The following is a 27092-nucleotide window of genomic DNA, read 5'->3' on the forward strand; positions in this document are numbered from 1 at the left end:
AGTCATACTTTATTGATCCTGGGGGAAATTGGTTTTCGTTACAGTTGCACCATAAATAATAAATAGCAATAATACCATAAATAGTTAAGTAGTAATATGTAAACTATGCCAGGAAATAAATCCAGGACCAGCCTATCGGCTCAGGGTGTCTGACCCTCCAAGGGAGGAGTTGTAAAGTTTGATGGCCACAGGCAGAAATAACTTCCTATGACGCTCTGTGTTGCATCTCGGTGGAATGAGTCTCTGGCTGAATGTACTCCTGTGCCAGAGACTCCCGAGTCCTGAAACTAAACAAGTCTAATGTGAATGCTGATTGTGGTTGATGTTCAAGCACAAATCCCGAATTACGAGGGAAAAGAGATGGGTTCCATTTTTTTTTTCTAAACTCATCCCTGTAATGGTGAATGTTTTCAGCACACAGGGTGGCACAATAGTGCAGCTGGTAGAACTGCTGGCTCTGTCTCAGTGACCTAGGTTCAATCCCGACATTAGGTGGTGTCAGTGTGGAGTTTGCGTGGTCTCCCTATGACTGTGGATTTCCTCTGGGTGCTCTGATTTCCTTCCATTTCCCAAACACGGTGACTAATTGGTCACTGTAAACTGGCCTGAGTGTCTATATTAATAGGAGAATATGGATGGAATTAATGAGAATGTGAGGTGAATAAAATGGGATGTGTATATATAGTATGATTGGTGCAGACTCAATCGGCTGAATGACCTCTTACAGTGCTTTATGACAGGGTGGTTTCTTCCCTCATACTAGTCAATTTCCCGATTTGAATTGTGTTTTGTGGTTGATGGTCTTGTATTAATTTTGTGTGATCTTAAACTTTCAAAATTGTACATGAGTGCATTGAAACCCTGGTTTTTACAGATTCCCAATGCCCATTAACTGTTTGAATAAAGAGTGACTTGCATTGTTGGTTATGATTTTTATATGCTTTATGTAATAGATGATCCCTGCACCTTTAGTTTTTCAGTAGATTTAGAGTCTGCTTAAGGCAGTTTTATACTGCATAATGAGACTGATGCTTTTGTCACAGCATCTTTGTGTGAACCAGTCCAGCTCTGTAATACCAACATTATAGATCCAGATAGGAGTGAGGTTCTGTGTCTTAAGATGGTCCAGTGGGTTTGTTCACATGTTTCCATGCAAAAGGCCCCCAAGACTTTTTTGTTGACAACAGTTACTTGGCATGAGTGTAAAGCCAAACGAGTGGCATCTGGCCAGTTCTCTGTTAAAACACCATACAAAGTTCCTGTGTCTTTTTTATATCAAGTGGCATAATGGATGCAGCAGGACAGACGCTCCACAAAGTTAATACATTGCTGAAAATATGAAAGATATGGGGATGTGTTTATGCTACCAGTTGATATGCTAGATTACAGCATATGTGACTTGTATATGCCTCTGAATGATAGGTACCCCATCTTTATTTTCCAATATTTCCCACAGAGGAAGGGAATAAGGGGAGAAAATGACATTTCATAGCCCTTTGCACAAATCTAGTGCTCATTGTGGTCATAAAGCCATGCAGACAGTGTCAAGGTTTAATCTATGTCTGCCCAGAGATGCCTGTTCTTGCCAAAGTGGAAGTAGTGGACTAAGAAGGCAGGTGGGTTGCCTCCCACAGTCCAAAGACATACCAGTTGGTAGGTTAATCGGTCATTGTAAATTCACCCATGATTAGGCTAGGGTTAAATCGGTGGGTTGCTGGGCGGTGCAGCCTGAAGGGCCTGTTCCACACTGCATTGATATATAAATACAGAGGTACTGCCCTCTCCTTGGGATCAGCCATGTTCCAGGTGCTATACTGAAAATAGTGAAATACTGCAGATGCTAGGATTCTGAAATCAGACATGTAGTGTGGGGAAAACTGGGTCAGTTGGTGCCATCTGTGGAGAAGGTTAATATTTCAGGTGAATAGCATTTTATCAAATAACAAGAATATGGGATGTTCTCACACAGTAGGTTTTCACACGGATGTTTAATGGGAATTAAGCCAGAAGGGGGATAGAAGTTTGCATTGAACTGAGAAGAGGATGTTCATGCAGAGCATAGGCACCAGCAGAAGTGTGTTGGCCCGGGTGGCCTATTTCTTTGCTGCAATTTTGACGATTTTTTTTCTATTTGCTCTCCATCCAGTAATTCAGAAGTCTCAATTAGTCATTGAATTTAGCCAGAAGGTGCTCAAGCACGTGGGTGGCACAACAGGTAGTGCTGTTCTCACACAGCTCCAGTGACCAATTATCATTCTGACCTTGATTCTGTGGCATTGCACGTTCTCCCTGTGACCATGCGGGTTGTCTCCAAGTGCTGCAGTTTCCACCCACATCCCAAAAATATGTGGGTTTGTTAAGTTAATTGGCCACTGTAAGTTGCCTCTGGTGGGCGAGTGGTGGACTCTGAGGGGAGTTGTGAGAGGCAATAGATTACAGGGAAATAAATAGGAGAACAGTACTCATGGAAATACCTCAGGCTACCTTGTATTTTGTAAAAAAAAATGTGAGTAGACCTGAATGATTATCTAACTTTTCAAGCCAGTTGTTTACACCCTACTTGTCCTGAATAGGCTTCTATAACTCACCAAAGTGGCCATTTCCTTTTTGAGTATTTTATACCAGGCACAGCTTCTTTTGCCTATAACTCACCTGAACAACATTCATTATTTCCAATTAGAAGTGTGCCAAGGATCATAATAGATAGCAAGCAGCTGACAGTTACTACTAGCCCAATGAACGTCTACTTAAATAAGAGAAAATGAGATAGCCATGTAGTGATTTGTGGAGGTAAAATGTTCTTTTCATCAAATTAATTTACGCCAGATTGCCTGGAGTGCATTAAGACAGGGCACAAAGATGTCCATTCAGAGTGCTGAGTTCCTAAAGAAATACATCAATGTCTTTGATCGCTATCATTAGCACTCAGATGATCTCCCAGCTTCTCTTCATCCTGATGCCTGTGTGATTCATCTCATCTGGTTTTCCTTTAGGCCAGTGGGCCGTGGGGCATGATATAGTGCATGACTTTGGTGTGATAGGGTTGGTAAAGACAGGGGATATGATATTCTTGCAGCAGCTTGAAATGCTAAAACACATTGTCTCATATGTACAGAACCATTTCTTGTAAAAAAAAAGTTTTTGATTTTAATCACTTCAGTGTAGTCAGTTTGATTAGTTAAAATGATGTTAGAAGGCAGTTGGGTACCTCTTTCCCACATCCTTTCCTACCCAGGCACTTAGTTCCTTGATAAACAAGACAGACCAGTGTCAAACAAGAGAAAATCTGCAGATGCTGAAAATCCAAGTATCACCCACAAAATGCTGGAGGAACTCAGCAGGCCAGGCAGCATATATGGAGTGGGGGGCGGGGGGGGAGTACAGTTGACATTTCAGGCTGAGACCCTTCATCAGGACTGGAGAAAAAAATATGAGGAGTCAGAATTAGAGGGGGGAGGGGGAAGAAACACAAGGTGATGGGTGAAACTAGGAAGGGGGAGGGGTGAAGTAAAGAGCTGCAAAGTTGATTGGTGAAAGAGATACAGGGCTGGAGAAGGGGGAATCTGATAGGAGAGGACAGAAGGCCATGGAAGAAAGGGGGAGGAGCACCAGAGGGAGGTGATGGGTAGGGAGATGAGGTGAGAGAAGGAATGGGGAATGGTGACGGACCAGTGTGCAGCCTCTTGTGCTCTGTTTTTGGAAGCATCAGTCATTTGTATGAGAACTTGCTGTGCAACACTGAATTGCTGTTGGGGTTATTGTTCCTAGAGAGAGGGTGTAGGAGGGAAATCCTTGGGGCTTTGAGGTCTGTTCAAGATGGACCAGTCGTACCTCTACAGGACTGGGATAAATACCTTTGCAGGGAGATTCACTCATGGTTAGGAAGCATTTAACCAAAAGTGGTAGTGGGACAGGCATATCTAACAATCTGCTTTTGGTTTTGGGTTCTGACCTTCATCTCCCAGCTTTTACATAAACCTTTGTTTTCTGTCTCTCACTCTGTGGCTGTCTCACGCTCTTGCAACCAGATGTCTTCATCTCCAATTTATCACCACAACACTGGATTCACCATGTCCTCTTCATCTATATGCAACTTAAAACGCTTTCCCAATTCTGACGAAGGGTTTTCGACCTGAAACATCAGTGCTGTCTTTTGGGCAGCAGGTGTAGAAAGTTTCTAGCATTTTTTGATTTTATTTCAGATTTCCAATACCAGCACCTTTTTGGATTTTTCAGTTAGAATGCATAAGTGTGGGTGAGGTTGAAAAGCTGCTGGCACAAGTCATAATGTGTGAATATGATGTGATAATTGAAGCATAACTCAAAGGGCAAGGTTGGGCACAATATTCCTGGGTGTAAGGTGTTCAAAAAATGGTAAGGAAAGAGGAGGCAGGATGGCAGTTCTGTTTAAAGAAGATATGATTGTGCTTGAGAGAGGGAGTCACGGAGCGACCACTCTCCGCTGAACATCAACAACTTCTCCGTAGAGATCGATAAAAGCACCAAATTTCTTGGTGTTCACCTGGCGGAGAATCTCACTTGGTCCCTCAACACCAGCTCCATAGCAAAGAAAGCCCAGCAGCGTCTCTACTTTCTGCGAATGCTGAGAAAAGTCCTTCTCCCACCCCCCCCCCCATCCTCACCACATTCTACAGAGGTTGTATTGAGAGCATCCTGAGCAGCTGCATCACTGTCTGGTTCGGAAATTGCATCATCTCGGATTGCAATACCCTGCAACGGGTAGTGAGGTCAGCTGAGAAGATCATCAGGGTCTCTCTTCTCTCCATTACAGACATTTACACCACACACTACATCCATAAAGCAAACAGCATTATGAAGGACCCCATCCACCCCTCATACTAACTCTTCTCCCTCCTGCCATCTGGCAAAAGGCACCAAAGCATTCGGGCTCTCACGACCAGACTATGCAACAGTTTCTTCCCCCAAGCCATCAGACTCCTCAATACCCAGAGCCTGGACTGACACCAACCTACTGCCCTCTACTGTGCCTATTGTCTTGTTTATTATTTATTGTAATACCTGCACTGTTTTGTGCACTTTATGCAGTCCTGGGTAGGTCTGTAGTCTAGTGTAGTTTTTGTGTTGTTTTACGTAGTTCAGTGTAGTTTTTGTATTGTTTCATGTAGCACCATGGTCCTGAAAAACGTCTCATTTTTACTGTGTACTGTACCAGCAGTTATGGTCGAAATGACAATAAAAAGTGACTTGTCATTCAGGGATTGGTAAGAAAGTCCATTTGATTCAGGTTAAGAAGCAAGAAGGAAGCTCTCACATTACTGAAGATATTGACTGAGATTATTCAACTGGAGGGGAAAGGATGGGTAGGATTTCTGAAGTGTGCTCAGGAGAACAATAAATCTTTTGCCCAATTACAGGCATTTCTGCATTTGGTTCTGGAGAACAAATTGGCCTATGAATTAGAGGGGGAACATTTGGAGAGTAGTGCCTATTTTTATAAAAAAATTGCTGTCTCTGCATGAGAATAATACTTTATTGCCTAATCTTATTCCATGACTAAATATTTCAGGTGAAATTTAGTTGCTGACCTCTGTTCAAGTTATGCTTTGCAGCAATGTTCATTGTATAAGGAGCAGAATAAATAGAGCTCTTGTGAAATTTGCTTTAAAATGGCTTTATTGTTCAAGTATGATACATGATTCTTGTGTGGTGGGCTCAAGATGTAATGAAACGCTGACCCATTCCCATTAGGGTAAAAATTCTTGCCCTCCACGAAAACATACTTCTGCTTTTTTTTTTGGTTACATAGTATATCCACTGTTTCATGGAATCATAAGGACTCTGGTGGAGCTGTAACTGTGTGCTTCACACTGGGGTTATTGAGGGGAGAAAAAGAGTTCACTGTTAATGAAATATTCAAACTAGTTGATAAATCTGTAACCATTGCATAGCCAGTGTGTAGTGTGTCTGTTAGAATAAAATGATATTCTTTTTCATCTGACACTCTAAAATTGTGACCCGACTGCAGAATATGGAACACTAGAGTATACCTTCGTTTGACTAAAGAGTGAAAGCGTATTAGTGGCTCTCATGCTGTGTTGAAACTTAATTACCCTTGCAGGCCAATGCTTAGGGAATGCACCAAAACCCACTTGGGAACTGTTATAATTTTCTTTCTAAGAATCTTTAAAAAGGCCCTAATGATAAATCATCATTTAAAATATCTTCTTAAATGAACGAGGACCACAGTTTATGTATGGGAGATTCTTCATACAGGAAAATGATTTGGCATCCTCAATTTACAAAATAATTAGCTTCCTGGTTGGGTTGAGTTGTTCTCTGATCTTGACAATTGACTTGTAAACATTTTGTTGCGTTACGAGGAGACATTATCAGTGCACTGTTAATTGTAGTGTGTCCTCCGCATGCTTGGCCTTTATATATTTATCAATCAGCTGATTGGTCATTACAGAAACTCAATTATGATGTGGGGGGGGGGTCATTGTGGATTGGTTGCATGGCAAACTTTGTGCATTGTGGCCTGGAATTTTGCCCGCATTGGCTCATAAATAAGATGGGTGCCTACGTAAACACGAGGAATTCTGCAGATGCTGGAAATTCAAGCAACACACATCAAAGTTGCTGGTGAACGCAGCAGGCCAGGCAGCATCTCTAGGAACAGGTACAGTCGACGTTTCGGGCCGAGACCCTGACGAAAGGTCTCGGCCCGAAACGTCGACTGTACCTGTTCCTAGAGATGCTACCTGGCCTGCTGCATTCACCAGCAACTTTGTGTGTTGGGTGCCTACCCGTTTGCTTACAGAATTGTTCACGGAAAACACTTCTAGGAATTCTCTTGCATACCACGTGTTTGCTTGCGCCATGACTTTCACTGATGCCCAGTCAAATTTGTGCCCCTTGATCTTCATGGGTAGAGATTAGGGAGAGTTGGTAATACTGCTTGACAGCCAATTGATGTTTTCTCCCAGTTTTCTGCAGTCTCTGCATTGGGTTTTGAGGACCACATTGGTCTTGTCCAATCGCTTGATTTGTTCTTTTGGTCAGCGACGAGATTTCCTCCTCATATCACAATTGAGTTTCTGTAATGACGACCAATCAGCTGATTGATAAGTATATAAACGCCAAGCATTCAGAGGACGCACTACAATTAACAGCACACTGATGATGTCTCCTTGTATGGTGATGAGATGTTTGCAAGTTGGGAGAACAACTCCACCCAACCATTGACCAACCAAGCTACACACTTTCCAAATTGTTTCCAATTAGCTTCCTTTCTTGTGGCTGATGTACAGTAACTACAGAATAACAATAATTGTACATTGAAATGTTTCAGGCAAATAACTGCAAACTGAATGGCAGAGTGTATCAGTGTGATAACTCCTTTATAATGCATGCCAGATAGATTCTAAAACCAGGATCCTCCAGTTTAACATTGAAGGGAGCATCTTGCTACTATATGGAAGACTCATGTCACTGATGCCTTTTGCATTCCAGGAAACATGCACCACCAACAGCAGGCTCTCCAAAATCTTATCTTTTAATCGCTTATTAATGTATTGGGCTGTTTTACAGGTGTGTAAATGTATTGCCATAATATTTAAGAAAGCATTAAATATAATCCCTGCAGTATACTGGCTGCACTGATCTCTACCAGAAGAGCAGCAAGAGGCTCTGCAAGTAGTATTGGTGTCCCTAGGCAATAAGGGGAAGATGAGTCCAAGTTTCTTGGCTTTTTTGGAAACAGCTCGAGCTGTTCGATCTCGAATTTAAGTTTAATTGTCATTCAACCATGCACATGTATACAGCTAAACAAAACAGCATTCCTCCAGGGCCAAGCTGCAAAACACAGTACATACAGTCACACACAGCACATATAGTTATGAAACTGGCCATAATTTCTTTCTTGGGACTATAATTTCTTTCTTATTGTTTTTCTTGCCTTTTCCCTCCCTTTTTTTTGGTAGCAATTTTAAGTGGTTTCCTGTTATCTTATGGCACGTGTATGAAACATAGTGACATGTATACTGTAGCAGAGTAGTTGCCTAAAGTAAACTGCACCAAGAGACAGCAACCTCAGAACGTAGAAGGAGGCAAATGTTGAGGGATGGAATCCTGACTTTCTAATCATCCATTTGCTTTAGATGTTAATGCATTACCTACCTGTGAAATTTCTTAAAGTTTGGGGCCAAGGTCTTGGGTTGTTTTGCTGTTTGTGTTGTGTTGCTCAATATTGTGGGCATGCTATGTTGGTGCCAGAATATGTAGTGACACTTGTGGGCTGCTCCCAGCACAATCTTGGGTTGTGTTAGTTGTTAATACAAATGACACATTTCACTGTGTGTTTTGATGTACATGTGATAAATAAATCTGAATCTGATATTTGAGGACACAGCTTTGATGGCGACTGTTGAAACATAAGAGTGGTTTATGTGAACTTTAGACAATTCTGCTTTTGTTTGGTTTCAGATCACAAGGAGAGCCTTATTCCCTGGAGACTCTGAGATAGATCAGCTGTTTCGCATATTCCGAACCCTTGGAACACCAGATGATTCCATCTGGCCAGGAGTGACGTCCATGCCCGATTACAAGCCCACATTTCCAAGGTGGATTCAACAGGATCTTAGTAAAGTGGTCCCCCCTTTGGATGATATTGGCAGGGATCTGTTGGCGGTGAGTAATAAGAATGGATGCAAGATTTTTAAAACATTGTGTGAGTTGCATGGTGATCAGACTGTAGAACTTAACTCTGGAATGTTAAACATTTGGGAAAGAAATTCTGGTATGTTTATCTGTAGTTCTGGGCTAGTTTGAAATTAAGAGGTTAGTGTAGTGTCATATTAAGCCCACTGACGACTTTTACCCTTCAGATTTTGCGAACAAGTAATTGAAAATCAATACAAGCAAATGGAAAGTTTCTACGCTCATATTGATAGATCAATGTATAATTTATTAAAATTTTAATAGTATATACTCAGCTCTGGTACAGGTAAGAGCTGTTGGGAAGAGTTTCTGCTTGAAATTAATTGGTGCAAATATTTGGATAGAATTTATCTTTGCCTGCTAGCGTGAAATGGGTGCTATTTAACTCTCCAAGAGATAAATTACAACCCCTGGTGCTCTATTTTCCTTTGTCCTAATTTTAGCATTGCATTTTAATAAGTTTTTTAAAACTTCCCATGTGTATTTTTGAAATTCATGTGAATTTGAAAGCAGAGGTCATATATTACCAGAAACTGACCAACTTTGATTACTTTTTCTTGCAGCAAATGCTTCAATATGATCCAAGCAAGCGCATCTCAGCGAAGAGTACCCTGTCCCATCCCTTCTTCCAAGATGTGACCAAACCTGTCCCTCACCTTCGAGCTTAAAGTTCAGCCTATCAATTGCTGCTCTGAGGAAGTCTCATGAAGGGAACTGACAAAAGTGTTTATTTATACTGTCTGCCCAGTCGTTATTCCCAGAAGTGCCAAAGATCCATTATTTGCCACTATCATCTTTGAGCTTTTATTTACAAATTCCATCTGATCTTTGTGAACATTCAAATTTAACATTTTTTTAAAATATTGAATATTCTTGCATTCCTTTGATAAATGGATGACCTCCAGTTACCCTACCTCACGGGAGTATAAGCAACAGTTTGAAAGCTTCTGGAAAGTGGCTGTGAATCCATTGTAGTACAGAGAGACAGAATAATTGTGCATTTGTGCTTTAAGTCTCTGTTCCTAAAATGTGTTGTGATTATTTTGACCAATTAACCAAAATAATTTTTAAAAATCTGACATCTTTTAATCTAAGAGAAAACTAATCTCTGTTAAAGAAATAATCTAATGGCTCAGAGGTGTAAATCTCCATCTCTGAGCAACACAAACCAAACAGCTCATAGTATGATTCTTCATATTTCCTGATTTCAGTCAGGGTTCCACAATTGGCTTGGTTGGGAGAGATGAAAAGGCCATGACTTCACTTCACTTGTTATCCAACAACCTCGCTGGCGATTTGCATGTAGGAATACATAACATGAATGCAACAGTCCCTTCAATTGGATGTTTAACCAACATTCATTATCCAGTCTGGCGTATGAAGAGTGATCTTTTAGACAAGGTAGAAACTACTCAGTGAGCTTGAAGAGTGAGTGGAGAAGGGATTAAGTAACAGGATGATGATTTATTGAATAATTAAACTAGACTGTGCTGTTGGTCTATTGTGAAACTAAGCCACAAGGAAATCTGGGTGCTAAGTTAGCTCATCTCAGCTAGTTTTGCAGTGAGGTCACAGTAATTAATCAGAGTTTTATTTAGTAAGATGAACTTGGGTCACCATTTGGGTGTCTCCGGCACAGAATGTGTTAGTGTGAACATTAGGTGAAGCATGGCGAGGAAGGTAAGAGATGGGAAGTAGTTAGTCCATCAAAAGACAAATGTAAATTTATTAATAATACTTTATTATAATTAACTTGACTAGTAGTGTGTTCACCTAGCAGATATGTTATAGTTATAGCAGTTAGTTTCTTATGATTAGTCAGGATGGTCACTTTAGATTAGTACACCATGATTAAGTCTAGATTTCAGGTGCTTTTGTCTCTCCCTGCAGGAACATGACTGCTGTCGTTTAGTCATGTAACAGCTGCCCATACTTGTGGGATCGACTATGCAGTAGGTCCAGGTGGTGAATTGGTCCTTCTCTTTCTTACTGGTCTCGGTCATGACTCAATTTGGGATGTTGCAACAATTTCAAGAAGCAAATGCTGGTCTTGCATTAGTGAAGAATTCGGAAAGGAATAGAGAAAGCACAAGCAACATGCATGATAAACAGTATTCATTTGCACAGTGGATCCATAAGCTAATGGTCAGATGCTAAATTTGCAGGAAGCTTCTAAATCATTTAGCCTTTAATTCCTGTTTATTTACCTTAGGTTGAATATCCAGTTCCACAAAAAGCTTAATTAGGACTTCATAGCTTATGATGTCACTTAAAGATAATAATTAAATATGCATTTTTGAACCTTTTTAAACTTTTAATTTGTTGTATGCATCTCCTAATTGTAGGCCAGCAAAGGGCAATTTTCCAGTGTTTTGAGACTGGTTATAAATATTATTAGCTCCTCACAATATCACCTGAATTCTTATGAAAGTTTAAACCAGCACTTGTGCGCGTGAACACAATCTGACTGCTGTTACTTTGGACTGATTTGTAATTAATTGGCCTGCAGTGGTGCTTCAAATTCAGTGACAATGTGTCTTGCAACTCAAACATACTAGACAATTATACTTGTGTACAGCCTCTGCTGTGCTTTGTTAGTGATTTTCAGTTTGCCTAATGGTCAATGCAACTAGTCCCTCAACATGTCGTATACTAACATGGTGAATAAGCTGATGAAGACACCAGCAAGGCCTAAATTGCAAAACTACTTCCCTGTGACGTCCACAAATTGGTCAAAATTATGGTCACCTAATAATTCCCAAGCTTTGTCAATGGGTCTTGGGAAAATCTTGGATGCAGCAACTTATTCCAGAATTATTTTCCAGCTTGCAGATCTCTAAGGGAGAAGAAAACAGAATGAAATTATTGATAAATTATGTAAAGTGATTAAGCCAAGAGGGCTCTTAGTGATAAAAGCCATTGTTCAGTAAGAAAATGAGCAGCACAATAAGGAAAATCCCTGGTTTAGTCCTTGCCTGTACTGATTTAGATTATGTTGGTACCTGAATTAGAAAAGAGGGCTAACTGCAGTAAATTTTATTTCGTGTTCCATTATGAAGTTTCCCAGCCATCCACTCCCACCTTGGTTCTACTTGCCTTATGCTGCAGTAACTAATCTATTTCAAACCAAGGCTTATCTGGGTGTATATGTTCAAACAGCTATCTGTTTTATATCTTTAAAGATGTATTCAGATTTATTATCTTAGTTAAGGAATGTTGTACATTCTGGTTCTCTTGGTGACTTTTCTGTGTTCCTTCTCTTTGAGACACTGCCTTGCTGTACAGCCAGCCAAGATAGTGATCTTAAATGTAGTGCTTACTATTATCACCAAATTTTGAGTCCATGGATTAGCTTTGGTTTGATTTTCTTTTAAAACTCTGGGATTCTTGAGATTTGCAATTACCATGTTTTGAACTTTTGGAAAATTAAAAATATTTGTAGACTAAATTATTTGTCACAGAAAAATTAAAAACTATCCTGTAACACCTACTTTTGTCTGCATTTTATGTGAACCAGTAAGAGGGCACACATTTTTGTCTCCCTTTTATGCTTTGAGCTGTTTGGATTTCAGTGACCCATCTTTAGTTGGAAACTCCGATCTGATTAGGGCTTGAGACATATCACTCTTCAGCAAAACTACGGGCAGCGTGTCTTTCATGCTGGTGGCCTGGAAGTAGTGAATATAACTTTATTTTATTGTAACTTAGTACTGTAATAATTGGTCATGTGATTTCATCACAATTGTTAATCTTAATGTCAAAATTATAGAACTGTTGGAGTGAGTTGCTCACTCCTATCATTTGGGTCAGGAGTGTCTTATTAACACCAAAAATAGAAGCCCCTCAACCCATAATGTTATAGAAACATAGAAAATAGGTGCAGGAGTAGGCCATTCAGCCCTTCGAGCCTGCACCGCCATTTATTATGATCTTTGTTTCTGAATTAACTATGTTATGCCAACCTTTTAACCAACTCCAAGATCAATCTAACCCTTCTCTCTCAGATTACACTCTATTTTCCTTTCATCCATGTTCTTAATATGTGGCAGTGCATTCCACATACTTACTGCCGTATTAAAAATAAATAAATAAATCTACCTCTGACACCCCCCCCCCCAATACTTTTCCCCACTCACCTTAAAATTATGCCCGCTCGCATTAGCCATTGCCATCCTGGGGAAAAAGGCACTGATTGTCCATACTATCTTTCCCTCATCATCTTGTGCATCTCTATCAAGTCACCCCTCATCCTCTTTTGTTCCAAAGAGAAAAGCCCTAACCCACTCAACCTATCCTCATCTCTAAACCAACAGCATCCAGGTAAATATCCTCTGCTCTATCTGAAGCTTCCCCATCCTTCCTATAATGAGGTGACCAGAACTGAACACAAAATAATGTAATTTATTCTATTTTGTCTTACTATACCTGCATGTTACACATAAAATAATCTTAGTAAGTACTTGGCTCTTACTGCATTTATTGATAACAGTGAGTCAGCCAATTAAATTGGAAGTGGGATGGATCTGCCCTGTCAAACTCTGTAAGAATTCTATATACACAAGAGATTCTGCAAATGCTGGAAATCCAGAGTAACACAAAAAATGCTGAAGGAATGCAGTCCTAACGAAGAGTCTCAGCCCAAAACATCGACTGTTTATTCACTTCCATAGATGCTGCCTGAGCTGCTGAGTTCCTCCACCATTTTGTGTGGTGCTCTGGATTCCCTATATTTCAATGAGGCCACACCTCTTTCACCAAAACTTTATAAAGGCCCAGTCTGCTTAATCTCTCACACGAATCAATCTGGTGAATGCATTGCATTACTTCTCACACAAGTATATCCTTCCTTGGGTAGGGAGACCATACCTGCACATAGCTTTCCTAGGTGCAGTCTAACCATATTATTTCCCTTCATTCTTAATTTCTTATTGTGGCCACACAACGGAATAAGAAATTCAAAAGCTTGAGCACAGACATGGATTTGAATCCCAGTATGGCAACAGGAATGATCTTGAATAATTAAAAAAAAAAGGCGAAATCAGTAATGGTGATCATGAAACTACCAGATCACTATAAAATGAAACCTTTATTTGTTCCCAATTCCTGAAGTTACTTGGTTATTTCAGTACTGAATTTAAAACTAAAATTTTGACATTCAACCCTAATTTGACCTATCCTCAAATGTCCAGAAGGATCGGCACTCCAGAAAATAAATACTTGTGTCTAATGCAAATTAGCTGTAAGGGCTTCATTGAATTTTGCTTATTAAATCAGCATTTTGCATTTGTTTTATCTCATGGATTAATAATGAAGGAAAATTATTCATAGTTCTTGCAACTTCACAAAACAGAGAACATTAATACTAAAAATGATCTTGAAGCCCCCATTACTATGGGAACCATCAACCTTGATGTTATGGATTAAAGATAAAGTCCTTGAAATTCCACATGTTGAATTGAGTTGGAGTTGCATCACTGAATCAGAGCACACATTCATGTATCCAGAACTGAATCTGCTGAGATCTGCAAGGTCAATCTAATTAAAACTCCATTGGTCGTTTTTTTGTACAGAAGGGGAGTATTATACAAAAGTGATTAACCCTTTTAAAAAGGCATTTCGGACTGATGGCTGCAATATCAAGCTAGGGTTGCAACACTTAAGGGAGGAATTAGATTGCAATAGTGAAGATGTGGATTTAGGTGACACCATAAATGAGGGGAGTGGGTGTTTTGGAGACCTCTGATCCCAATTTCATGTATTTACCCGAAAAGAATGTTTAAGGAAAATATCACTTTAGTGCTGGTTACATGCACCAGCTGTGGGCTGAGTCTGCTTCTCTTATTTGTAACAGTGTTGCCTTTGTTGCAGTCACTAGTAGTGCGGGAAGTAGATGCTTCACTAATCTACAGTACGCCCCAGATAATGAGATCTGAGACCAACTGACACATGGACAGGTGAACAGTAGGGCACCGACTGGGCAGAACCCTGTGCACTGGCTTACAAACTTGCAAAATAAACATGAAAGACACACCACAAGTGTGGTAATGGCTCAAGATTAATGCAGGCTACTGTCCTACAGGGAAGTGAAGTTGCCAATTTGTACACAGCAAGGCAATAGAATGCATAATGTATTTTAGTGATGTTGAGTTATGGGATAACTATTGACTGTGATTAAGAGTCCTGCTGTTTGAAGAATATCATGGGATCATTTGTTTCCAGAGGGCAGGAAGTTTAATGTCCCATCTGAAAGCTGGTACCATAGTATAGCTTTTCAGTACTGCAATAGAACTCCAAATAAGAAACTTGCACCAAACGGTAATCTCAAGTTGGACTGTGTTGAGAGGCAGAAAATACCGCACCAAATTGGTCCAAACCAACATCCCATAAACAGCAATAAAGTTAACAGTCCTGCTTATTGTAATATTGGTATAGCAGTATAAAATATTGGCCACACAGCGCAGAGAGCTCTCTTGCTCTATCTTGAATAGTATTTTAGGATCTTTTATCTGTACTTGACAGAGCAGTTTGGGGTTCAGTTTTATTATCTGAAAGATGACACCTCCAGTTGTGCAGCATTCACTTGGTACAACAGTATCAGCCAAGATTATGTAGCCAGCTACTGGAGCGGTGTTTAACCCAAGAGATGTCAGGTAGTATTAAGTTTATTCCAACATATTATAAATTATGAATGAGAGGAGAGGATACTTTTGAAAATTGCCATCAAGACATCTATTTCACACAGTGCTTGGTACTTCTAATAGACTCTGGGAGGTGAAAATTCATAAATCATGTAAAAAGCAATAAAGTGTAGCAGAAGAATGGGGAGGAGGTTGGTAGTGGAAAAACATTGGATCAATATAATGGGATAAATTAAGATTGGCCAAATGCTCTGCACCTACAGGAATTTCTGCAGCTGTAGTTGGTATCAGTTGAGTGTCTTGCATTGTCATATTTGAACTTTAAATTGTACCAGTCAACTATTTGAGTGATTTTGAAAATCACTGTTCTATTAAGATACAGCAGTGAGAATTGCTTTTGAAGTTTGAATAATACTGTAATGGAACCAAAATTAGCCTATTACTAAAAAGCTTTTATAGGCTCATTGCCTGGGGAATTAGTATCAGTCTGCTGCAGAAATTGATAATGAATATTGCTGCCTGAAACCATTTACTTTTAACAGAGATGTCCTCCTTCAAATTGTCTTTGCCACTCTGTTCCCAGGATGTGGCTTTCCTTTCCAGGATATCAGAGATGTCCTCCTTTAAAGAACAGGGTTCCTTTCCTTCACCTGCATTTCCATTTTCAGAACATCTGCGCTCACCCCATCTTCCCGCCGCCTTAACGTGGATAGGGTTCCGCTTGTCCTTACCTACCACCCTATGAGCCTCTGCATTCAACATATCATCCTCCGCAACTTCTGCCATCTCCAAAGGGATCCTACCACCAAACACATCCTTACCTCTCCCCCCACTCTCCACTTTCCACAGGAATCACTCCCTCTGTGATTCCTTTGTCCATTCGTCTCTCCTGGCACTTAGCCCTGCAAGCGGCCAAAATACTACATCTGCCCGTTCACCTCCATTCAGAGCCCCAAACAGTCCTTCCAGGTGAGGCAACACTTCACCTGTGATTCTATTGGAGTTGTCTATTGTGTCCAATGCTTCCGAAGTGGCATTCTCTACATTGGTGAAACCCATCGTGAATCTGGGGACTGTTTCGTCAAGCACCTCTGCTCCATCCGCCACAAGCGGAACTTCCCAGTGGCCAAACATTTTAATCCAATTCCCATTCTTATTCCAACACGTTGGTCCATGGGCTCCTCTTATGCCAAGATGAGGCCACCCTCAGGATGGAGGGGCAACACCTTATATTCTGTCTGGGTAGCTTATGAATATTGATTTCTCCTTCAGGTAAAAAAAAATTCCCTTTCCCTTTCCTCTTCCATTGTCCACTCTGACCTCCTACCTCTTCTCACCTGCCTCGCCTATCAACGCCACCGCCACCCCCCCCCCCCCCGGGGTCCCATCTTCCTTCCATTTCTACTATGGTCCACTGTCCTCTCCTATCAGATTCCTTCCTCTCCAGCTAGCCCTTTCCATTCCACCTGGCTTCACCTATCCTCCTTCCCCTCCCCCCACCTTTTTATTCCAACATCTTTCCCTTTCCTTTCCAGTCTTGAAGAAGAGTCTCAACCCAAAAACGTCGACTGTTTATTAATTTCCATACAGGCTGCCTGACCTGCTGAGTTCCTCCAGCATTTTACCTTTAACAGATGTTAAACTAGTTTTCACAGAAACAGACCCATCAGCCCACTGACTCCATGCCAACAATCCAGAACTCATTTGCATGAATCCCATTGTATTCTTCCCATATTCCCATGAACCACCCATTACCTACACACCAAGAACAATTTACAAGAACCACTTTGGGATGTGGCAGAAAATCTGAGAACTTGGCGGAAACCCACACGTTCACAGGAAGACCATGTGGAACTCCACGTGGACAGCACTGGAGGTCAGAATTGAACTGAAGTTTCCAATGTGTACAAAAAAGCATAACATTTTGCAGCAATGATCTTTCATTAGAACAAGGAAATGTCAGCAATGAGGCATGTTTAATATGCAGAGAAGGACAATGGCCTTAAGTGGGGGAGAAAACCAAGAAAGGTCAGCACAGAAAGGGGTGGGAGCTTGTTAGTCACAACTGATCTGTCTGGAGGAGTGTTCAAAAAAAAGGGATGAATACAGATAGAAGACAAGGAAACTGAGATACGAAACACTGCTATTGATACTACTCAGTAAGTCTAGTAGCATCTGTGGAGAGAGAAATAGAATTAGTGGCAAACATTGATAACCTTTCAGCAGAACTGGCCACAAAAACGCTGGTTATCTGATACTGCTGTGTCAAGTCCTGACGCTGGCTGACAAGAGGAGATGCCTTTCCTTGCTTTCATTGGGCTTTACTGAAACAGCACAGGAGGCCAAAGACAGAGGTCAGACTGGGATGGAGAATGACAGTGACAGGCAGCAGGATGCTCAGGGTCAGTCTTGTGGATTGTGCACAATGTGCATTTGATTTCTCCAACACAAAGGAGATCACACTGTAAGTGCCAAACGCAGTGTACCGAATTCAATGAAGTACATGCAAATGGCACATGAAGTGAAAAATCTGAGAAATTAAAGGATAATCTGCCAAATGTAGAAACTGGTGGGATGGAGCAAAGACAAGACAAACTATATCCTTGCTCAACGTAATATGAAGGGGAGGAGGGAGTGAAAGCAAAAGTACAGTTAAATACTCTGTCAACTATGGTGAAAAGGAAATTATGGTTAAAAGGGGAAGACATCATAACAGCATCGGCCTGAAAAGTTTTCACAGAACCGCTCCTTGGTAGTCCCTCGGGATCAAACGTGACTTGTTTTCTTTCTTTTCTTTTTCAATCTTTTTATTAGTTTCATAATGATAAACATAACATAGTATTAATACAAAGTTATTGGGATTACATTGTTATAATTAACATATTTAAATATAAACCCAGTTGACACACGGGTATTAAACCTCCCAATCGTACAGGATACAAATATAAGATACAAAAAAAACATGTAAAAAGAAAAAAAAAATATATACCCCAAAAGAAAAACTAATCTAAACAAAGCTAACCAACTAAACTAAAGAAAGAAAAGACATGGGCTGTTATGTAACGTCAAAAAAAAAACCATTAGAGTCATTGACTCCGCTCATCTCAACATATATTAAAAAGAAATAGAATAGGTTTGGAAGTGACTTGCTTTCATTTGAGTTCTGAGGTGGCTGATGTGGGAATGACAGATTCCATCATAGATAGGAAGTGCTTGAAGAGATGGGTGGCTGGGTAATTTACACACTTTGTGTGTTTCTGATGTGTATCCTTGAGCTTCTTAACATTATCCCAAACAGTTGCAATACTGGATGTTTCACAATGCTATCAGAATAGTTACATTGTATTGGTGCTGCTTCCTGCTCTGTACTGAATTTGAAAGTTTTATCATCTTTGCAGCCAATTTCCACTGCTCTCACTTTCATATCTAATATCTGATTTTTCCATTTCCGTTCTTCTTTCTCTCCATCTCATGGGATAAGACCAATATCCAGTGCTTGAGCGTTACCACAGACAACTCTGCTTCCTGTAAGGACTCCATTCTCCTGCTTCTCCAGCTCTCTTGCATCTGTTCTGATGATGATACCCTCCCTACTGTGCTTCCAAGATCTCTTCCTTTGTCCCTAAAAATGATTGTTGCCTGCATAGTTCTATTTTCCACATTTGCTGTTCGCTTTTCTCATCCTGCTCAATGCTTTATGGGGTTCCTTTTCACCTTCATTTTCCACCCAAACAGTTTCCATATTCAGCAGATTTTCCTCTGTAATTCACCATCTTCAACATGATACCACGACCAGACACAAATCTCCCATCGCCCTTGCTCTTTACAGCATTCTAATGGGACGGTACCCTCTGCGACTTTTGGTGCATTCTCCCAACTCCAGCAACACCCCCTCCCTTTCTGGCACCTCTGTTAGTTTACCACTTATCTTTCACCATCCAGGGACTCTTGTTGATGTGCCCTCCTCTATGTTGAAGAACCCAGATGCAAATTGGGTGATGGCTTTTCAGAATATTTCTGTTCAATTCACAATTAACTGCCTGCCACTTGAAGTTCTCTACCCAACTCCCAAAACGACCTATGTTTCTACCTTCCTGTACGTTTCCAACAAAGCCCGACATCAGCTTGAGGAACAGGATCCTTTGACTCGCATTGGAGCCCTCAGCACTCGACAGTGAATTCATTGATAGATAACCAGTCTGACTAGTTTGTATCAAAACTGGCCTGTTCTGAAGAAAGATCATCAATCTGTAATACTAACTCAATTTTTCTCTCTCTGCTGACGTGACTTTTATTTCAGATTTTCAGCAGATGCAATGTTTTGTATCTAGCAGTTCCAATTTTGATTTTGTTTCTCTCTGATGCCTTCATTCCTTTCCTTCTATTTACACCAGGTGTTCCCAACCTAAAGTCCATGGATCCCTAGGTTAATGTTAAGGTTGGAAACCCCTGATTTATGCCTTCTCTAGAGAGATCATCTGTGATTAACAAGACTTACCTAATGTCTCTCTGCCAGCACCACTTCCACAACTGTCATTCAGTCTCTTGGTCTCCATCTTCTTTGTTCTCTCCCCTTTTTGTTTGTTTGATTTCTAATTTTTCCTAGTTTTGATAAAAGGTCTGAAATAAGTCAGTTTCTCTCTCCAGAGGTGCTGTCTGACGTACTGATTACTTTCAGCATTCTGATTTATTTAAAATGCATTTAAAAACAAATGTTAAAGTAAAACTTTCATTTACTTGAGTACAAAATCTATGCTCCAAATGTGATCTAAATGATCCCATGCAGTTCCTGAGAGAACACATGTGTGGTTACAACACTTTGCTAACTATGAAATGTGCTTTAGTCCAATAACTTTTGCATAACTAGTGAGAAAATATATATTTTTCCCCCAAGTGCAGCAGGATATTAGGATAAGATATTGTGCTAAGCACTGGAGCCTATGAAATACTTCAGTATTCAGTAATAGAAAAATAAAACTGCAGATTCTGGAATCTGAAATGAGCAAAAATGCTGGAATGATTCAGCCTTTCAGACAATATCTATGAAAAGGGAAAACAGTTAATATTTCATCAGACCATGACTTCCAGAAGGGCCTGTACTGTCCTGAATCTTTAAGTAAGTAAACAAATTCCCTTCAGTTCTGATGAAGGATCTCTGACTTGAAGTGTTAATCTGGGTTCTTTTTACACAGATGCTATTCGACTGGCTTGTGTTCTTCCAGCATTTCTGTTTTTTTTTTCATGATATACTTTACCTGGGAATATTTGACACTGAAATTAAGTGCCTAAAATGACAAAATTTTTTAACCTTTGTTGAGTAGGTTGGCACTTTTTTCACTAGAGCGTGAGAGAATGAGGAGGTGTAATGAAGGAGAATCTGATAGGGGTGTATAAAATCATAAGGGACGTAGATAAAATCATGAGGGTCAATGCACAGAGTCCCCCCCCCCACCACCAAGGTTGAGAAGCCAAGAACTGGAGGGTATACGTTTAAGGTGGGGGGGGAGAAAAAATAGGAATTTGAGGGCAACATTTTCACAGAATGGTGGTCAGTAAAAGAAATGAGTTCCCTGAGGCATTGGGCAGGTACATGGACAGAATAAAGGTTTTTAGGGATGTGGGCCAAACATGGCAAATGAGATTAGCTTAGTTGGGAATCTTAGTTGGCATGGTCCAATTTGACCCAAGTCCTGCTTCTGTGCTATATTACACTATAACAGTGCAATCCTTGCCTTGATATTCACAAAAAAGGACACGAAATGCATAAAAACATGGTTAACTGAAATTTGCTGATTAACCCTGAGATTAGAACGTTTTCTTTGAACATCACATCTCACAAAATTGATTTTCCAACAGTTCCTGCGAAGAATACAACGCGTATCAAGTCCTCGACTTATCCTAGTGGTGGTTCCAGGTTTAATAACGGAAAACACTGTGTTAAATTTCAACCTTTGCTGAAAGGTAACAAATTCAACTAGATGTAACTGAGGCATTGAACGTGGGGGGAAACCGGATCCAGGGAATTTCTACAGGAAAGAGATGCTCAAGTTCCCAACTGTAGTAAACGAAAGGCAAATTGCAGGAAGAAGCCAGAATAGTAAAATGTTTTAAGAGAAAGATTCCAGATTACATCAACCAAATAGCCTTTTCTTAGTCCTAATTTTAGAGAATCAGAAATATAGATAAATTTCCAAAGCGGAAACAGTAACCATGTAAATTCTGACATGTTGTAATAATCTTACCGGGGATTCTGTATATTAAGTATAGACACATGCTTTGTATCTTGACTTATAGTTATTGATGTATCAACTGTGTGTCAGGCTGTTAACCTTCAATATTCAGATACACTTTCACTTTTTCCACTCCTGTTCTCTGATCAGAATCCGGGTTAATATCACCGTACATGTCGTGAAATTTGTTAACTTTGCGGCAGCAGTACAATGAAATACATAATAATAGAGGAAAAAACTGAATTACAGTAAGTATACATACATTAAATAGTTAAACATGTAGTGCAAAAACAGAAATAAAAAAGTAGTGAGGTAGTGTTCGTGAGTTCAATATCCATTTGGAAGTCAGAAGGCAGAGGGGAAGAAGCTGTTCCTGAATTGTTGAATGTGTACCTCCCTCCTGATAGTAACAATGAGAAGAGGGTATACTGATACATACTGATGTTACAGTTCCATGGAAGTCCAGATTATTTGTCTCAGAAATTTATCTGCAGTTTGCACAAAAAATAAATTGAATGATTCAAAAGGGGCAACATAGAAGCAGCTGAAGTCACAGAGAGGCATTCTAAAGCTGCAGGCAGGATATGGATTTATTTTGGTAATTGCTTCATTAGCCAATCTTTTTTTCCAATAGAATCATACAGCACAGGACATTTAGCCAACCACATCTGTGTCAGCTTGAAAGAGCTATCCAATTAGTCCTTAATAGTGTTCCTCAAGCAAAGCCAAACAATGAATTTACCATTGGTTTGTACAGCCTTGAGTTTTTCCATCTTCACTGTGTTTGGCTTTCTATTGCTCTCAGTGATTTCTACAGGAAATAAATATTTTCTTTCTAGCTGGTGTTACCGTAGGCCATATTTTTAAATTCTAATACCTGGCACCTTAAACTATTGAAGTACAGTGCATTGAGAAAAGTCAGATGGAGAGGATGGTCTTTTAATTTTAGGACTCTTCCCCCACTCCAGAAATATCAATGCAGTACTGCCCTCCTAAAAGTGCTTTGATTTGGATGAGATATCAATTTTAGACCCTATCCATTCTCATGTAAATGATCTGGTATTATTATTAAAAAGCAAGCAGTACTACCCATGATCAACAATCCTTTCTCAATGGACATCACTAAAGGCTTTAGACGATCTGAGCAATGGGACCAACATGCACAAAACAGCGCACCCCAACACCTTCACCATTATTTTGGGAGACTTTAACCAGGCCAGTCCGAAAAAAATCACTAAGCAATTACCATCAACAGATCACTTGCAATACCAGAGGAAACAACACACTGGAACATTGCTACACCACCATCAAGAATGCCTGCCATGCTATTCCATGCCCTCATCTGCTGATCACCTGGCTGTACTTCTACTCCCTGTGTATAGGCAGAGACTGAAGGCTGCGGTACCAGCAGTGAGGACCAAGAAGGTATGGACAAGGGAAGCACAGGAGCGCCTACAGGACTGCTTTGAATTGGTGGACTGGACTGTATTCAGGGATTCATCTTTGAATCAGGATGAGTATGCAGCAGTTGTTACCAACTTCACTAAAACCTGTATGGATGAGTGTGTGCCCTCAAAGACTTACTGTACATTCCCAAACTTAAAGCTATAAATGATCCAGGAGGTACGTTGTTTGCTGAAGGCTAGATCTGTGGCATTCAAGTCTGGCAACCCAGGCCTGTACCAGAAAACCAGGTATGATTTGCGGAGGGCTATTTCAAAGGCGAAGAGACAATTTCGAATGAGGTTCGAGGCAACATTGGATGTACGACAACTCTGGCAGGGTCTGCAAGACATTACGTCTTACAAAGCAAAAACCAATGGCATGAACGTTACAGCGATGCTTCACTACTAGGTGAATTCAATGCCTTCTATGCCCACTTTGAAAGGGAGAACACAACTACAGCTGTGAAGATCTCTGCTACACCTGATGACCCTGTGATCTCTGTCTTGGAGGCTGATGTTAGGTGAACCCTCGCAAGGAGGAAGGCCCCAACGGAGTACCTGGTAAGGCTCTGAAAACTTGTGCCTACCAACTGGCGGGAGTATTCAAGGACACTTTCAACCTCTCACTGCTACAAGTGGAAGTTCCCATTTGCTTCAAAAAGGCAACAATTATACCAGTGCCTAAGAAGAATAATGTGAGCTGCCTTAATGACTATCGCCTGGTAGCACTCACATCTACAGCGATGAAATTCTTTGAGAGGTTGGTCATGACTAGACTGAACTCCTGCCTCAGCAAGGACCTGGACCCATTGCAATTTGCCTATCACCACAATAGGTCAATGGCAGACGCAATCTCAATGGCTCTCCACATGGCCTTAGACCACCTGGACAATACAAACACCTACGTCAGGATGCTGTTCATCGACTTTAGCTCAGCATTTAATACCATCATTCCCACAATCCTGGTTGAGAAGTTACAGAACCTGGGCCTCTGTACCTCCTTCTGTAATTATACCCTCAACCTCCTAACCGGAAGACCACAATCTGTGCGGATTGGTGATAACATCTCCTCCTCGCTAACGAGTAACACTGGCACACCTCAGGGGTGTGTGCTTAGCCCACTGCTCTACTCTCTATATACCCATGACTGTATAGCTAGGCATAGCTCAAATACCATCTATAAACTTGCTGACGATACAGCCATTGTTGGTAGAATCTCAGGTGGTGACGAGAGGGCGTACAGGAGTGAGGTATGCCAACTAGTGGAATGGTGCCACAGCAACAATCTGGCACTCAGTGTCAGTAAGACGAAAGAGCTGATTGTGGACTTCAGGAAGGGTAAGTTGAAGGAACACATACCAATCCTCATACAGGGATCAGAAGTGGAGAGAGTGAGCAGTTTCAAGTGACCTAACCTGGTCCTAACATATCGATGCAGCTATAAAGAAAGCAAGACAGCGGCTATACTTCATTTGGAGTTTGAAGAGATTTGGTATGTCAACAAAAACACTCAAAAACTTCTATAGATGTACTGTGGAGAGCATTCTGACAGTCTGCATTACTGTCTGGTATGAGGAGGGGGGCTACTGCACAGGACCGAAGGAAACTGCAGAGAGTCGTAAATCTAGTCAGCTCCATTTTGGGTACTCGCCTACAAAGTACCCAGGGCACCTTTAGGGAGTGGTGTCTCAGAAAGGCAGCGTCCATTATTAAGGACCTCCAGCACCCAGGGCATGCACTTTTCTCACTGTTACCATCAGGTAGGAGGTACAGAAGCCTGAAGGCACACACTCAGCGATTCAGGAACAGCTTCTTCCCCTCTGCCATCCGATTCCTAAATGGACATTGAACTCATGAATACTTCCTAACTTTTTTTAATATACTGTATTTCTGTTTTTGCATGAATTTTTAATCTATTCAACAAATGTATACTGTAACTGATTGATTGATCTATTATTTTTTTCTCCTATATTATGTATTGCATTGAACTGCTGCTGCTAAGTTAACAAATTTCATGACTCATGCCAATGATAATAAACCTGATTCTGATTCTGACAAAGTCCATTACCTGGTCTTATTGGGTGGACAGGTTGATTATTTGGACTTCCTGCAGGAACTTGACCAAATTTTTCATTAAGGGATTGTTAGTTAAAGTTGAAGCTTGTGGAACGGAAAGCGAATTATTTATCAGGCTGGGAAATTGGCAGAGGGGAAAGCGAGGAGACTGGGGATAAAGGACAGGTAGCCACATTGGCAGTAATGGATCTATTCGGGGCTCCCAACTACTTTCTGCATTTATAACTGACATGTGTAACTTTCTATACATGTTCTAAGTGTGCTGACAACACAAAGACTGGTGGCATTATAAGTAGTGTAGAGTGAAGCATTAAATTACTAAGAGATAGCAATAGATTACGCAAGTATGCAAAACCGTAACAAATGGATTCAGAAAATCTGAGGTCGTTCACTTTAGAATAAAGGATAGTCAAACCAAATGGCAACCAGAAGTAATGGATGGTCAAAGAAAATATAATATTGATCATTAAAATATGGACAGGTCAAGAAAATAGTCAAAATGGTCAATGGGATGCTGTTTTCTTTATCTAGAAGACTGAAGTTCAAAAGGCTGGAAGTCATGATACAGCTATGCAGAGCCATGGTATACTATAGCTGGAGAACTGTGAGTGCTTCTGTGCACAACACTTTAGGGAGGATATATTGGCCTTTGAGAAAGTATAGATTTCTATAATGGAGACTCATCAAAATCATTTATGGACTCAGTTAAATTAGGAGATTGCATGAACTAGAAATGTATTCCCTAAAATTTAGAAGATTATGGGATGACTGAATTTACAAGGGGACCTTGCAGGATAGAATAAAAGGAAAGTATTTTCACCAGTTGTGGTGTCTAAATATTATAGCCAGGCCTTTCAGGAGTGAAATAGGGAAACATTTCTGTTCATAGGGTAAGGTGACAGAATTTTGAAGCTTTATGCAAATTGCAATTTGTGCTGGTTCTAAATCTGAGATTTACTGATGTTTGTTACTTAGGGTCTCAGCTTGAAACATTGACTCTTTATTCCTCTCCATAGATGCTGCCTGACCTGCTGAGTTCCTCCATAATTTTGTGTTTTAATCTCTGTTACTTCCCCTGGCATGTTCTTCTGAATTCCTTATTGCACCAGAGTTGATCCCTTAGTTTAATTGCCATATTAAGTTTTTGGGATACTCTTAGCTATGAGTTGGAATAAGTTTCTGCTGACCTCCATTCTAAGCTTATGTCATTTAGCACAATCTGATACCACACAATATGACAAAAGGGTTTCCTCAGTATAAAAGCAGAAAGACATTGTAGGCACTCTTAACAATGCTTCAGGGGGCAAATACACCTCAAACAGGTAAAATAATGAGGATGAGGTCAGGTAGGTTTATCCTGCATATTGTTTCACTCACTAACTTTTGCACACTCAGTTTGCCAGGTATGATCTTCAGGACTCAGCTGGCTGAGGCACTGCAGTGCCATGCGCAGAGTAGATTCTGTGGCCCTTCTTCCAAACTGGATGGTCTATCCTGTTTAATTTTTAGTCTGTTTTAACGCAGAAATTGTGATTCAACTGAAAGGCTTGCTGGGCTAATTAAGAGTCAACCACATTGGAGCCTTAAAGAGATAAGATGGATAAATATGCCAGATTTCTTTACCTTGAAGGACATTTGTAAATCAGGTAGGGCTTTGCAATAGCTTCATGGTCACCAATACTGAGACTAGTTTCTTTTTAAAAAGTCACATGTTATTTAGTTAACTTAATTTCAATTCCACAGGTCATCAATTCATGCCTCCGGATTACTTGCCCAGTAAATTAAAACATAACGATTTAACTTGGTAAAATATTACAATATATGTATTTACATTCTTTATGTGACCTCACCATTTCTATCACACCCGACATCGAGGAAGCAATGAGCCTCCATAACAGCCAAGCTTGATATCGGAAGTCCCACCTTTACGGTACGGCTCCTCTCTGATTGGTTCGCTCCTCAAGTCACCTCTCAAAAGGTAGTCCTTCAGTGGTCAAGCTAAC

The 27092-nt window shown here is 40.5% G+C and overlaps 1 protein-coding gene and 1 long non-coding RNA gene across 2 annotated transcripts in view; one reads left to right on the top strand and one right to left on the bottom strand.

Moving 5' to 3' along the window:
- The window catches only part of cdk2 (cyclin dependent kinase 2), a 32396-nt gene extending 20144 nt beyond the window's left edge, over positions 1 to 12252 (top strand). The window contains exons 6-7 of the mRNA XM_063037962.1: positions 8467 to 8670; positions 9264 to 12252. Coding sequence (XP_062894032.1) covers positions 8467 to 8670; positions 9264 to 9368 — 309 coding nt within the window. The 3' untranslated portion in view covers positions 9369 to 12252. The remainder of the gene's footprint in view (positions 1 to 8466; positions 8671 to 9263) is intronic.
- Positions 5650 to 27003, bottom strand: LOC134340564 (uncharacterized). Its single transcript, XR_010016585.1, has 4 exons — positions 26940 to 27003; positions 19837 to 19940; positions 11449 to 11536; positions 5650 to 5849 (listed from the first exon to the last, which is right to left on the bottom strand). It is a non-coding gene; the product is annotated as an uncharacterized LOC134340564 (long non-coding RNA).
- Positions 27004 to 27092: the final 89 nt, after the last annotated feature.

This window comes from Mobula hypostoma, chromosome X1 (assembly GCF_963921235.1).
Source record: "Mobula hypostoma chromosome X1, sMobHyp1.1, whole genome shotgun sequence".
NCBI lineage: Eukaryota > Metazoa > Chordata > Chondrichthyes > Myliobatiformes > Myliobatidae > Mobula > Mobula hypostoma.